The 13,662-nt window shown below is 45.3% G+C and overlaps 1 protein-coding gene across 1 annotated transcript; it reads right to left on the bottom strand.

Moving 5' to 3' along the window:
* Positions 1-3,499: 3,499 nt before the first annotated feature.
* Positions 3,500-13,541, bottom strand: EIF3L (eukaryotic translation initiation factor 3 subunit L; the record flags this gene model as incomplete). The annotated part of the gene is made up of 13 exons (XM_079542996.1): positions 3,500-3,538; positions 4,291-4,371; positions 5,359-5,856; positions 6,846-7,016; positions 7,787-7,941; positions 8,282-8,453; positions 9,138-9,211; positions 9,902-9,971; positions 11,559-11,620; positions 11,901-11,980; positions 13,080-13,290; positions 13,367-13,415; positions 13,509-13,541. 13 exons carry the CDS (start codon positions 13,539-13,541, stop codon positions 3,500-3,502), a joined length of 1,695 nt encoding a protein of 564 aa, XP_079399122.1.
* Positions 13,542-13,662: the final 121 nt, after the last annotated feature.

The raw sequence follows: 13,662 nt of genomic DNA, 5'->3' as shown, positions 1-13,662 counted from the left end.
CCCCCATATTAAGCATTTGCTTGTTTTGTTGAAGATTTTTTCATTTCCAGTTAGCTTCCTCTGTGAAAGCCTGATCCATCTCACATATGTTGATTTTATTGCTCAGAACTCCCTTTCTCTGCACATTTTTTAATGGGCAGAATATCCCAACAGGAGTACTGCATTCAGGCCTGGGCCTCCAGCACAGGAAGGATGGGGAGCTGGTGGAGCAAGTCCAGAGGAGGGCCACAAAGAGGATCAGAGGAGTGGAGCACCTCTCCTATGAAGACAGGCTGAGGGAGCTGGGCTTGTGCAGCTTGGAGGAGGCTGCAGGGAGATCTCAATATTGCATTCTAGTACTTGAAAGGGAGATTTAAAAGTTGGTCCCCCTCCTGCTTGTATGTGGTCTGACAGTGATAGGACAAAGGGGAATGGCTTTAAAACTGAAAGAGGAGAGATCTAGGTTAAACATAAGGAAGAAATTTTTTACTCAGGGGACAGTGAGGCACTGGGCTAAGTTGCCCAGAGAAGCTGTGGATGCCCCATCCCTGGAAACATTCAAGACCAGGCTGGATGGGATCCTGGGCAGCCTGACCTGCTGGATGGCAGCCCTGCCCACAGCAGATGGCTAGATCTAGATCATCTTTAATGTCCCTCCAAACTCAGCCATTCTATGATTCTGCAACCCCATTTTCCTGTCAGCTCTCAGGCTTGGCATCCACCATAATATCTTCCTTCCTTGCTCCATTTCTTTCTGTCAGCCCATGGCCTCAGAGCTGTAAAAGGCAAAAAAATACATTTTCTAGGGTACAGCTTAAGTGTCTGAGAATAGCTGCTGCATGAATAACTACCAAAGATACCTTGTAGAGAAAAAAAGGAAGTATTGCCATAGTATTGTAACAACAGAGCTGTCTGCTCAGCCTTCCCCAGCCCTGCCTGACAGCGTCTTCCTGCCGTATCCTAAGGGAGCACAGACTCAGAGATGTTTACTTAATTATAGAACCATGCTCACTCCCTTCACAACTGCAGGTCAGAGACACAAAGCAGAATCACAAAATCATTAAGGTCAGAAAAGACCTCTAAAATAATCTAGTCCAACCATCCAACCACTGATACTGCCCACTAACCACATTCCTCAGTGCCACATCCACATGGTTCTTGAACACCTCCAGGGATGGTGACTGCACCACCTCCCTGGGCAGCCTGTGCCACTGCAGCACTGCTGAGAAGAAATTATTCCTAATAACCAATATCCTGAACCTCCTCTGAGGTTGATAGCCCTGTGTTTTTTCCTCCTCTTAAAACCATTTAGACCCAAACTACCTCAGAGCACATACGTTATCAGCATCTCGCTGCAGCAGGCCAAGCTTGAGGTGTCACAAACCCACTGAGCAGAGTGCATTTCCAGCAGCAAGGCTCAGTGGATGCTGCTGAACGCCCTGCGTTCCTCTAGTCTCAAGTGGTGCCAGGCACTGCATCTCACTGAGCCCATCTTTCTGCTCTGTGAGAGCTGCAGCTCTTCCTGGCTTCGTTCCACAAGTGCCAGTCCCGGTCAGTTAAGTTTCAGCAGTCCCTTGCAAGGCGTGCAGCCAGTCAGCCCAGCTGCACCAGGCAGCGGATGGTCTCTGTACATCCTCAGGAAGCCACTCTGGCAGACACAAACAAAAGCAGCAGCATATTCATGTATCTGAAAGCAGCTTGTAACCGCTGGAAAGGGTAAGTTGGTACGTACAGCGGTGAATGTCTGTCATCCAAAAACATCAATCACAAGTTAAAAATGGACTAAATCTCAGGAACACCTCGGATTCACTTGCAATGCTATGAACAAGACTTTGATCACAGAGACACTGCCTTGCCAGAGATTCCCCTGTTGCACATCACATCTATCTTAGTGCACATACAAAGACTGAAGCTTTGGGTAATATGAAAGCAAAGGAGGAGTTGCTGTTTGACAGCTTTAGTCACTGTGCTGCTGTTGGTAAATATACCCAGAGAGAAGTGCCAGCTCTAAAAATAAAAGGGACCAGATTCTCCTGAATAACACGCAGCTCTGTGGTTTGCTGCAATGCAGCAGCCTCTCAGTTCTTGCATTTCTTTATGGACTTTGTTGCCTCAAACCCTTCAAAACTGAGGGCATTAGGTTCTGCAAATACTATAGAGACCAACAAGAGTTACTTATTTAAACTCTGTGTTGCCTGCTGTGATGCTACTTGAGTTACAGGATTTTTTGATGTGAAATGCAACTTACTTTTGAACAGCATAAAAGACAGTAGAAACTTGACCCTCATTCAAACACAGCGTATAATCCAACAAAGGGTAATTACTCCTGACTTCTAAACAGAATCACAAACGAAGCCAAGCTGAACTGCCAAGACCAGTGGAAATGAATGAAAAGGAGGGGTACAAAAAAAGCAGATGAAGCAGGCGGTGTGTAGCTTTGCTGTTACACACAGTTATTTTCTCTTGCACCTGTTCCTTCCACTCAAATACAAAACTATTTAAAGACAGTCTGCAAAAGGAGAGGGGAGATGGTATGGAGGGCTAAGGAGGTGCAATTCATTCTTTGCATCCTTCTGTCTTCCTCAAAATGTATAGGTCCTTGATTCCCATTTACAGAACATGTTTTCAACTACTTTTTCCTCTTCCAAGGCCATGCAGCTTTGCCTGGAAGAATCCAAGATGGCTGGAAAGCTGTAAAAAACTAGCACTGAGGTTCAAAGTATTTAAAAGCTATTAACAAATCAAATGCCCTTAGGGATTTTCCAGAGAAACAAACTTCATTACATTTGGGCCAGGACTTGGGCATAACTTTTGCTGAAATACAGCAGCCCCCAGCAAGGGCATCTTGTTGGATGTCCTAAGTTAATGTTAGTTGAATGCTTAAAAGATAACCTCCCCCTTCCTTTAAAAACATCTTGATTCATTTGGAATCATTTGTATTTCATAACAGCTAAAAAAAAAAAAAAGAAGAGTGAAAAGGCAAGGATGCAACCTTCTAGAAAAGCAACTATCATTTGGGTTTACTCAGTGTTGAGCAACAGCTAAAAGGAGTGATATTAACTTGCAACTCTTTCCATATCCTATGGAAATGCTGTGGAACAGCTCATTTTCTCTGTTAACCAGTCCCACAGCCTTCCCTTGTTTGCTGCACCCTGTGCCTTACACAGTATGTAGGATTACTCCCCAGCTGCAACAGCTTTAGCTAAAGACAGCACAAACCAACAGCAGCTGCCTGTATCTTGTGATGCAATTATGTTCTTATATAAAGAAGGGGAAAAATTAAAAAAAGCATATCAGTATCTGAATGCTCACCAGGAAAATTCCACTCCTTTATTAGATGTCTTGTCCTTTGCAGAATGGTTTGAGCCAAATGAGTCTGCTTATTTAAAGTACAAAAACCTTTTGAGCCACAGGAGATTCCAGAAATGCCAGAATCCTGAGCTTCCCTCCCTCACAGTAAGGAGAATAATCTCCCCCACCCACTCCTCCGTTCAGGCTGATTGCTGCATCCACAGAATTTTTAGGGTCTCTGGCCCATCTTCTTCAAGGTTCGATTCAGCTGCAATTAGAAGAAAGCAAAAAGTCAGAAAACACACTGATTGGCATACACAGCTGATCCCTTCAGCAGCCCAAATCCAGCGTCTCTAACTCCCTTCTCTGCAACCCACCAACAAAAATGCTCTCATGCAGGTGCAGGCAGTGTGTGAAATAGAAGGGGAATTAGTCAAACTTTCTCCTCCTCTCCAGAAGGACAGTGGAAGATTTAGGGAGAAGTTGTGATGTTCTAGCAACAGTATACTAACAGAGAAACCTTCAGCCATCCCCTTGTTTCAGAATTTGCTGCCAAAGTTTCCATCCCATAGCAGCGTCTGCTGAGAGAACAGAGCAGTGGCAGCATGTCACCTCTTTGCTGAGTGCAACGCTGAAGTCATCCATTCTCCAGAAATCTGAGGCTGCTTTCTAGACTTTTGGTTATGGGGGTGTAGATGTGATTTTGCTGCATTACTGAGAACTGCCACAATTATCTAGGGACAAGGGAATCAGCAACTCTAGAAAGTAAAACCGTCCTGCTTTATAATGAGTTTCAATTGGATGAGCACTTCTCACACAAACAAACCCAACATTCCTCATAAGTGAGCAGCTGCTGCTCAGACCACCTGCCCTTGCCCAGCGCCGTGCAAAGCTGAGGATTGCCCCAGCAAGGCATAGTTCAGCTGTCACGCACAAACATGCTTTCTCCCAGCCATGCACAGCCCAAAGTCTTCCCCACTTTTCCTACAGAACCATGCAGTTATCCTGCCCAGGCCTCACCTCTTCAAACTTGTGGATCTGGCGGATGAAGAAGTCCCCGTAGCGCCGAGCAACCTTTGTGTCTGCGATGTGGATCATGTCCTGGGGAAGGAAGAGCACGAGGTCAGGAAAAGGACTGTGCTACCAGGAGACAGCAAGCACTGCCAAACAGGAGGCGCAATGAAAGGGGCTTCACTCCAGCCCTACACCCATACCTGACATGTACTAGACCCACAGCAAGTATTCGGTTTTGTGGAATGCCTTCTGCTTACCTGACAGATCCTAAACTCACATCGTATTCATTTCCCACATTCTTGCACTCTGCCTATTTTCAGCTCTCTGTGCAGCAGTTTGACAGTCCCAACCCTGACTCATGCTCTGCTTCCCTCTACCAGCAGCTAAGAGTGGTGCAATCTAGTAGGAGAGCTAGGCCACAGTGCAAGTCAGTTTGGTTCAGGTACACAAGGAAGACAAAGCACAAGTGAGATCTTGCGGGTACAGCTCTACAACAAGGAACAAGCAGCAATCTGTTCCCCTTGTTTGGTAGCAGCAAAAACCTAATAGCTACTGCTGTCTCCTTTGACAAATGAACTCTTAGAAGAGACCTCCCACTGTGTTGAGTTCCACAGGCAGGTTGGTGACAGGACTATACCTTGCATTTAGATATCATCTTGAGCAGACAGGGCTAAATGCTGCTTCTGTGAAAAACACAGCTGTAATATGACAGATCAAGATTCCTTCTTTATCAAGCAAAGGAGAAATGTAGGGGATACCTACAAAACTGACAATCCCACCTAACAGTGACAGCACTCTGTGTCACTCAGCTACCGCCTCCCAAGGTCACTGACAAACTATACCCTTTGTCTGGGGGATGACATTTAGGGACTTTTTGTCTTGGTTGACAAAAAGTATCCCATCACTGTTCATCTACTGGCACTTCTATTAAGCAGGGCTACAGCTTCACTGTAGGCAGAGAAGTCCTTCACAGCACGGGAATATTTCCCACAGACTGGATTATAAGCTGGTGCTGCCTCTTCCAGAATTTCTGGGGTAAAGGAATTTCCTAGTTAGCAAGAAACAGATACCAACCTTGTCAATATAGAAGTCAACTTCAGAGGCAGACTGAAACTCCCCATCCAGGGCAGATATGCCACTGGTCCACACCAGGTTCTTCATCTTGTGCTTGAAGACAAGCAGCTGGATGCGAAACTCCTGTTCCGTGAGGTCCAAGAAGCCAGCAAGCTTGGCCACAGGCATGGTGGTATAGAGCTTCAGGAAGCTACGGATTGTGGAGAGCTGAGCTTGCTGCTGAACCTCATCAGCAAAGACTTTGAGCTGTTGCAGGAAAGGCTCCTTGTGATAGTTGGGGTGCACGTTGTCATAGTTGGGCACCACAGGGGAGAGGAACTTGGGGCAAGCGTAACTGAAGAGCTCCTCATAGACCTGAGCATCACCCTTCTGCATGCGCAGCATCTTATCCCCGTATTTCTCACGCAGCTGCAGGTGGATGCTCTCATCGATACGCATGGGGTACATGGTGAGGGCGATGGCAAGGAGTGCGTGCATCTGCTCGTTCTGCTTGTTGATCTGGGACAGAGAGGACAGCCTGTTAGCTTGACAATGTGCTCAGGACTTACGGTGTGAGAGAGAGCTGAGCTGCGTTTTTCACAGATGGACCCTTCACCCTGAGAACTGAAGGTCCTAATGCTCAAGGGGGACAATGCAAAGAAACAGCACTTTGAGCAAAGCAGATGCATGCTGTATCATGGCTATCATCAGTGATAAAGAGGAAACTATAAGGACGAAGTACAAAGGAGTGAATGTATCCAGAGCCAGACAGAATCTGGATAGCCAGAAACTGGTTTGATTGCTTTGGTGCAAGAAAGTGCAGAGGAGCAGGCATAGGGAAGGAAGAGAGTTTAAGAGACACTGTTGACACAGACCAGCAAGAGACTTATTAGGGAGGCCAGTGCAGAAAAAACTGAGAAGGAAGATTCATCTGAGCTCAGTCTTAAACAGCTGTGTAGCTAAAACTTGAACACTAAATGTTTGAAGTGTCAGGGAATTAAGAACTGCACGATTTGGTTATGCAAGTGAATTAGAAATGATTCACAGGGATAACAAGCAGCAGCAGAGGGTAAAAAAACACAACAAAATAAACATCAGAGGCAGCTTAGCTGAAAAGAGACATGAGTTTTGTTTTACCCACAATAAGTTTAAATAATCTGTGAATGACTGCATGATAATGGAAATACATCTGATAATGGAAGTACACTGAGATAGGAGTGGGACTGAGATGTAAGAATCTTTGGCAAGAGTATAATTTCCAGCTGACACCCATTAGCAACAATGCCCAAGGGGAACATGCAAGCAGAGCAGGAGCAATCGTGAGCAACTAAAGAAATCAGCAAAACAGCCAACAGAAAATATTAAAGGTGAAATGATCCCTTAATTACCATGAGTCCAGGAATATAAGGTCAGACTACTGGACAGAGCTTATCAGGTGCCAAAGAAGGGACAGGAAAGGGGACAGCAGCCTTTTCTTTTGGGAAGCCTATACCTATTTTATTTCTTACCATCTCATACTTGTAGGTTGTCCTCTGAAACATGCTCTTAGTCCTCTGGATGTAGAGGAGGATGTTGGCAAAGACTCGGATGGCATCCTGGTAACGCCGCATCATGAGGTATGCGAAGCCCACGTAGTAGTAAGTGGTCACTTGGCACTCAGGCACCCGAGAGTACATGCTCTGACAAGGATGGAGCAACAGACAGTCTTAGAGGGGAGACAATCACCTTCAGCCTGAACAGCTTGGCCTTCAATCCACTGTCACACATTTCAGGATACCTCCCCCTCACACCCATCCCTGCAGTAGCTTCCTTGCTGCCTCAATAAGCAGATCATTTTGTCTCCCATGTTTCCCAGTTCCAGCTTTCTGCAAGCAGAGGACTCTTACACTGTGCATAACATTGCTTTGCTCAACTCCTATTCTTGCCAGTACACTCCAAGCTTTGGGCCAAGTCCGTGTTGCAGCTGGACTTTTTTTCTTTTTTAATACCACTTGTCACAAGTAACATCTGTATTTAGGGCAAACACATGCAAGGTAGGAGTGTGCACAGTGAGAACAGTCACAAAAAACAGCATGAGGCACAGACCAAGGTGGAACTGATGTATCCTACTAGTATTGTGCTTTCACTTACAGTTCAAATAATATTCCACATTACACTGCCTTGCACAACACAGCAAACAAACCTCCTAAAGAACTGAACATATGTGTTACAACAGCAACAGTCATTATCATATGGCTTGACTTACTGCCAAAGCTCCAGCTGTGTTCAGCATACACAACTGTGGAACCAGAGGCTTCTTCCAGCTAATCCTATAAACAAACTCCTGACAACTGCAGCAGCTACAAACAGCTCCTCAGCTGTACGATTCATTAGGACAACCTTTCAGGAGCCTAACTAAACAAAAGCATTTGGAAAACTACAGTGGGATGTTTACAACGTATCTTCTTACCTTCTTGTTGAGCTCAATGTTCTCCAGAACCTTGATAGCTTGGTAGTAATCCCCCAGCAGAGAGTGCAGACGCAGCAGCCCAACCAGACTGAAATAGCCCAGCATCTTGTAGAGGGAGTGACGACCATACTCACCAGCCACGCTTTCGGGATCACCTAGAGAAAAAATAAATTCACAAACCATGACGTTGCCCTCTAAAGGAGCAAGCCCTTCTTTCAACGTCTCTTGCTTCTAAGCAAAAGAAGCAAGAGATTTTTCCATTTCCCATTTTTTCATGTAAGGTTTAGAGAACCTCTTCACAGAATCACAGAATTGTAGGGGTTGGAAGATCTCTAGAGATCACTGAGACCAACCCCCTGCCAAAGCAGGTTCCCTACACCAGGTTCCCTTCCCTCACCCAGCTAAGGGTTTGATTGGGCTCCCAAACAAAAGTAACAGAGCTTGGTCAAATCAAAGCGAGGCAGCACAGACACCAACCTCACCCAGCTATCTCACCTCCACTTGTGTAGACCTCTAGCTGCCGGTTGATGTTGGATTTGTCCACCAGAGAATGCAACACATTAAGGACACTGTGCACGTTCCAGATCTTGGGGTTGGAACGAAGGAAATCAATTTCTTCTTCAGATTTCTTGGCTGTCTTGCAGCGGTACTGGCTGAAGGACTGGAACTGTGCGGAAAGAGCAGACTTGATGGTGAGGGGATGGTCTGGATGTGCTACATCTAAGTGCACTAAGCTCACGTGTTGATCACACAATGCAGTACAAGCTACAAGTGACATGGAAAGAGAGGCTAATTTGAGATCAGCTGGCAATTAATATGGTAAATTATTCCACTATTAAAGCACCTAGAGAATATCTGATACTGTACAGAGGCAATCTGAGAGAAAAGGCCAGAAAACAGAACAAAGTGAAAGATCTCTGACAATTAGGACAGGCAACTAAATACGTATCTGATGTCTAAAGAGGAGAGCAACCAAGTCATTTTAAGAAATTCAAAACTATAGTCAAACCACAGAACACAAGAGAACTAGTATGATCTTGTATTTGGGATTATAACAGATTTCAGTCAGCTGCCTTATACAAATCAGGTAGAAATGCAGCCGAGCTTAAATAACAAACCAAACCAAAGCTAAGCAGCAACTGAAATGGAAACATCAGTATCAGTTCAAGACTCCCCAGACAATTCTCAGTAACTTACAAAACCTGTACATTTACAATGACACCTATTCTGTGACCCACAAAATAACAGCACTCACCTAAGCTTTTTGATATGAGCCCCACAGAGATGATTGAAAATTTAATAGCATTAACACAAGGCTACCAAAAACACCCCAGTCTTAAGGGTCACACACCTGGTATATGAATTCATCAATGATATCCCAGAGCCACTGGTTGGGCAGTTCCAAAGGAGCAGGACCATCAGCATCTGCAGAAGAACATCAGTAGCAGATGAGAGGCTTAATGCCTTGAGCAAAGACAGTGGCAGAATTGAAGGAACAAAATAAAATAAAATAAATCAAGAAAACAGAAGCTTTGCAAGTTGAAAAACACAGAAGATGAGTGAAGCTTCCAGCAGGAAGTAAATATGTAGCTCTGCCTATCTCAGGTACTTTATTTTTAAGGAATATGAGCGTGCATTGAGTTAATCTCTAAAGTGTGAATGCTCAACAGCAGTGATTCTTGGAAGCTGCACAAAAACTTTAGGGGTCTATCCCAGCCACTCTTCTCTGCAAGACTGGCAGGCAGTCACAAACATTTTAATTTGTCCCAAGTGGACTCAAGAAGGGTAAGCAGCTGTGAAATACCACTGCAAGTTCCTAACTTTGATCAAAAACCAAAATGAAGCTGTAAGTTGTCAGCAAGATAGAAGGTGATTTTTTTTTCTTTAAGCTTCTCAGAAAGCACTGTCAACTATTTGGGCTTTTTGTGGTTTTAAATGCACGGGTGTAAAGTGCTCTTCGTTGCAAATTTAAACATATGGAAAGCTTATAGACCACTTATCTGCTTGTGAGCTATAAACAAACACGTTTTGGTTTCTCTCCCTTTCTCCATCTTAATCCTCTGCATTCAGTCTTCTCCAAAATTCACAAACCAAAGATTAATTGCAGCAACTCACTGAGGATGTAGTTGAAAAGATTGCAGTAGTTGTAGTAAGATTCAAATCTCTGCTCCAGAGTGGGCCCCCCCTGCAATGAGAAAACAGTACAGTCCATTTAGTCTGAAGTACAGCAAGACTAAGCTTATGGGCAATATCCTATAAAGGATGGCCATAGCAATAGGTCTGTTTTGGCGACATCAGAGCTGACATTCAAGCAGTCACTAACCACTGACACCATCCAGAAGGCATGAAATTGTCTCACTATTGTCTAGTAGAAAAAGGCTGCCTTTTCAAGTCCAGGTAGCTTCTAGTACAACTGAGCAATGAAGCGAATACAACACTTTAAGTCTCCTTCTCCTCCTTCTGCTGTCCAGACATAGGAACTGCCTATTCCACAGCTTCTTGTCCTCCTCCCCCTCAAGAGGAGCCTTTGTAAATCCTGACACTCAGCTGCTTCTAGACAATCATATCATAGAATCATAGAATAGCTTGGAAGGGGCCTTAAAGAACCCTGCTGTGGGCAGGGCTGCTACCCACCAGCTCAGGCTGCCCAGGGCCCCATCCCTGGCCTTGAACCTCCAGGGATGGGGCACCCACAGTTCTCTGGTCAGCTGTGCCAGTGCCTCACCGCCCTCTGCATAAAGAATTAGTTTTAAATGCTTTGTAAGACCAATAAACACAGGAGGGAATCATATTCCTAGAATTATCTCGTGTCACCTCTAGACACCCCATGGGCAGCTTGGGAACGTCCTACAAAACAATTCAAGCAACCAGTTTCACCTGTTAAGGCAAGTCTTTGATCCGGGAACTTCAAAAAGACTCCTGCATTAACCCATTTCTCCACCCTCTGGTCCAAACCAAAACTGCAATTATTACTCATTCACCATGTAAGTCACACACCAGTTCTGCTTCTTTCTTACAGACAAGAACTACTCTGATTTTCCTACTGACTTCAAATTAGCCTTTTTAAGGAAAAGAAGGGTTTGTTTTTTGTTTTTTCAGACCATTATTCCTTCTGTTTTCTTCTCCTATATCCTTTGTGATGCCCATTTTTTCCTATCCACAACGCACTCTGACCCCATCTGGTCTTCCAATTACAAGTAACTCAAACTCCTCTTGTGACACTCCCTCACACACCTGCTAATCTGAAGAACAAATAAAGAGCCAAGAAAAAACACACAAAACAAACTGACCTACAAGTCATGCAGTTATACAGCTCTAACTGAAAGAAAATTCAGCTACTTCCCAACATCTCCTTCTTCCCCACCTCACTGTTGTCATATAACCCAGCAGCAGCTCAGCACCACACAACTGTCTGCTCACTCTCTCCCCATATGGGACAAGGGACAGAATTGGAAACAAAACAGAACTTGTGAGGAAAAGAACTATTTACTAAGACAGTCTTTGTTGCAGTTTCCTCTTCCTCCAAGACTGGGGGGACAACTCAGGAAGACTGACAAGTCTTGCTTTTCATAAATCAGCAAATCCTTACTAAACTGACAAAAGGCAAGAATTTTAAACTTCCCTAATTGTCACTTGCCCCATACCTCATAAGTCTATTCAATATTGTTTCGCAAAAGTTATGGAACCAGTGATGCTGTAGTAGCAGTGCAACTTGTTAAGTTTTATGGCAGAAAAGCCAAGCACAACCAAAAGACACAGGGCAAATACTCACACTGACTTTAGCGTAGATATGCCTATAATACAGCTCCTTGTATAGGATGAGGAAAACTGCATCTGGAAAAAGATGAGAGAATTGGACATCAGCAAACCACAAGGCTTTGGCAACTGGATCTCTGAAGCACTGGTGGTGCTCCAACTGCCACAGTTAACAAAGACAAGAGGATGCTTCATTCACTTGACTTTCTGACAGGCATCTACAGAAGGAGCTGCCACAGTGAACAAAGATCAGTGACCAACAAATCATAAAAACCATGCACCAGCTCACTAATATATCAAAAGCGGTTTAGTTCCTTCATTCTCTGATAAGGAAAGAGAGTGGAAAAGAAATGCTTACCATTTCCAACTTGTGGGGCAATGGCCTCTGCCTCTGGCCATGGGGTGTTCTTGAAAAACCTTTCCGTCAGCTTTGTCCAGCTGAAAGATAAGTCATGTGGTATAAGAAAATGTTTCTTAGTATCAAAGAGCAGGAGTTAGACAGCATAATACAGAGGGCTTAGACTTGACAGAAGTAGAACACTATCTCCCTTTACTAACTCCAGTGTTGAAGCAAAGAATGAGAATGACAAAGGAGTTAAAAAACTGATCATAGAATGGCTTGGGTTGGAAAGAACCTCAAAGATCACCTAGTTAGCATCAGGATTGCCAACCATTAAATCAGTTACTAGACCAAGTTGCCTTGGGCCCTATCCACCCTGGCTTCGAACACTTCTAGGGACTGGGCATCCAGAACCTCTCTGGACTGCCAGTTCCAGGGCAACTTCCTGTTCCAGTGCCTCACTAACCTCTCAGTGAAAAATTCCCCTTAACATCTAATTTTAGTTTAAAGCTGTTCCCCCTTGCCCTATAACTACCTACCCATGTAAAAAGCTGATTTCCCTCCTGTAGGTAAGCTCCCTACAAGTACTGGAAGGTCACAATGAGGTTTCCTCACAGCCTTTTCCAGGCTGAACAAGCCCAGCTCCCATCCTTTCTTCACAGAAGAGGTGCTCCAGCCCTCTGATCATCTTGTGGCTTTCCTCTCCATTCCAACAGCTCCACATCGTTCCTAAACCGGGGGCCCTAGGCATTTAAGTATGGAATGGCTGCATGTGTTCTACTTGCATTCTCTTTATGGTAAAGAAACACAGCTACAAGCAAGAGCGGGAATATCTTCACAGATCATAGAATCACTACAGTTGGAAAAGACCTCTAAGATCACGCAGTCCAACCGTCCAACTATCACCAATATTTCTTACTAAAGCACATCCCTCAGTCTACAAAGAGCCAATGTAGAGGTCACTTTTTACTGCCAACATACAAAACCAGTACTTTCTTTCAGACAGGTCACAACCCACATAGATTTATGTTACACTAATAGCCCAGAAATATAGGGGGTTTTTTGGTTTGTTTTTTTTTTTTTTCCTCTTTTCTCCTCGGTGATCAATTGAAGTTTCAGACTATTTCAAAGAAGTGAAACAACAATGCCAGCATTTCTTTTTATGGTCCAGAAACAAGAACGCAGGAACGGCCCCACCTGTTCTCATAGATGTCCTGGATCTCATACACCTTCTGGTCAATGACGTCGCTGGAGACGCGGCTGGCCTGCAGCTCGTACACCTTCTGGTCGATGAGGTCGGACACGGTCTTGTGGAAATACTGGATGAAGTTCTTGATCACCTCGGGGATCACCTGGTAGGTCTGCTGCTCGTACTGCCGCTCGTAGGCCAGGTCCTGCTTCGGGTCTCCTGAGGGGAGAGAGGCGCAGCGTAGGAGCGAGTCCTACAGCCCAATCCCCGCGAGGCGGCCCGGGAGCGCACTCACCCGTGTGCATGTCATAGTCGTTGGAGTAGGCGTACGGGTCGTAGGCGGCCTGTGGAGAGACGAGGCAGCGAGGTTACAGAAACGAGCCCGAGCCGCAGACCCCCACCCCGGCCCCGGCCCCAGCCCCCCGGCCCGCCCGCACATCGTTGTCGTAATCCTCCCCCGGGTAGGCCATGGCGCGGCGCGGTCCCTGGGCGGCCAGGAAGAGGGGGCGGGACCAAGCGGCACGCTCCGGGCGGCCGGCCGGAAAAGGCTACGGCGGAAGGGGGAAGCTGTTCAGTCTGTCTATTGGTTGA

This window comes from Tetrao urogallus (assembly GCF_951394365.1).
Source record: "Tetrao urogallus genome assembly, chromosome: 1".
In the NCBI taxonomy this organism is placed as follows: Eukaryota; Metazoa; Chordata; class Aves; order Galliformes; family Phasianidae; genus Tetrao; species Tetrao urogallus.
The sequence above is the reverse complement of the archived record's forward strand: the minus strand, read 5'-3'. Positions and strand labels throughout refer to the sequence as shown.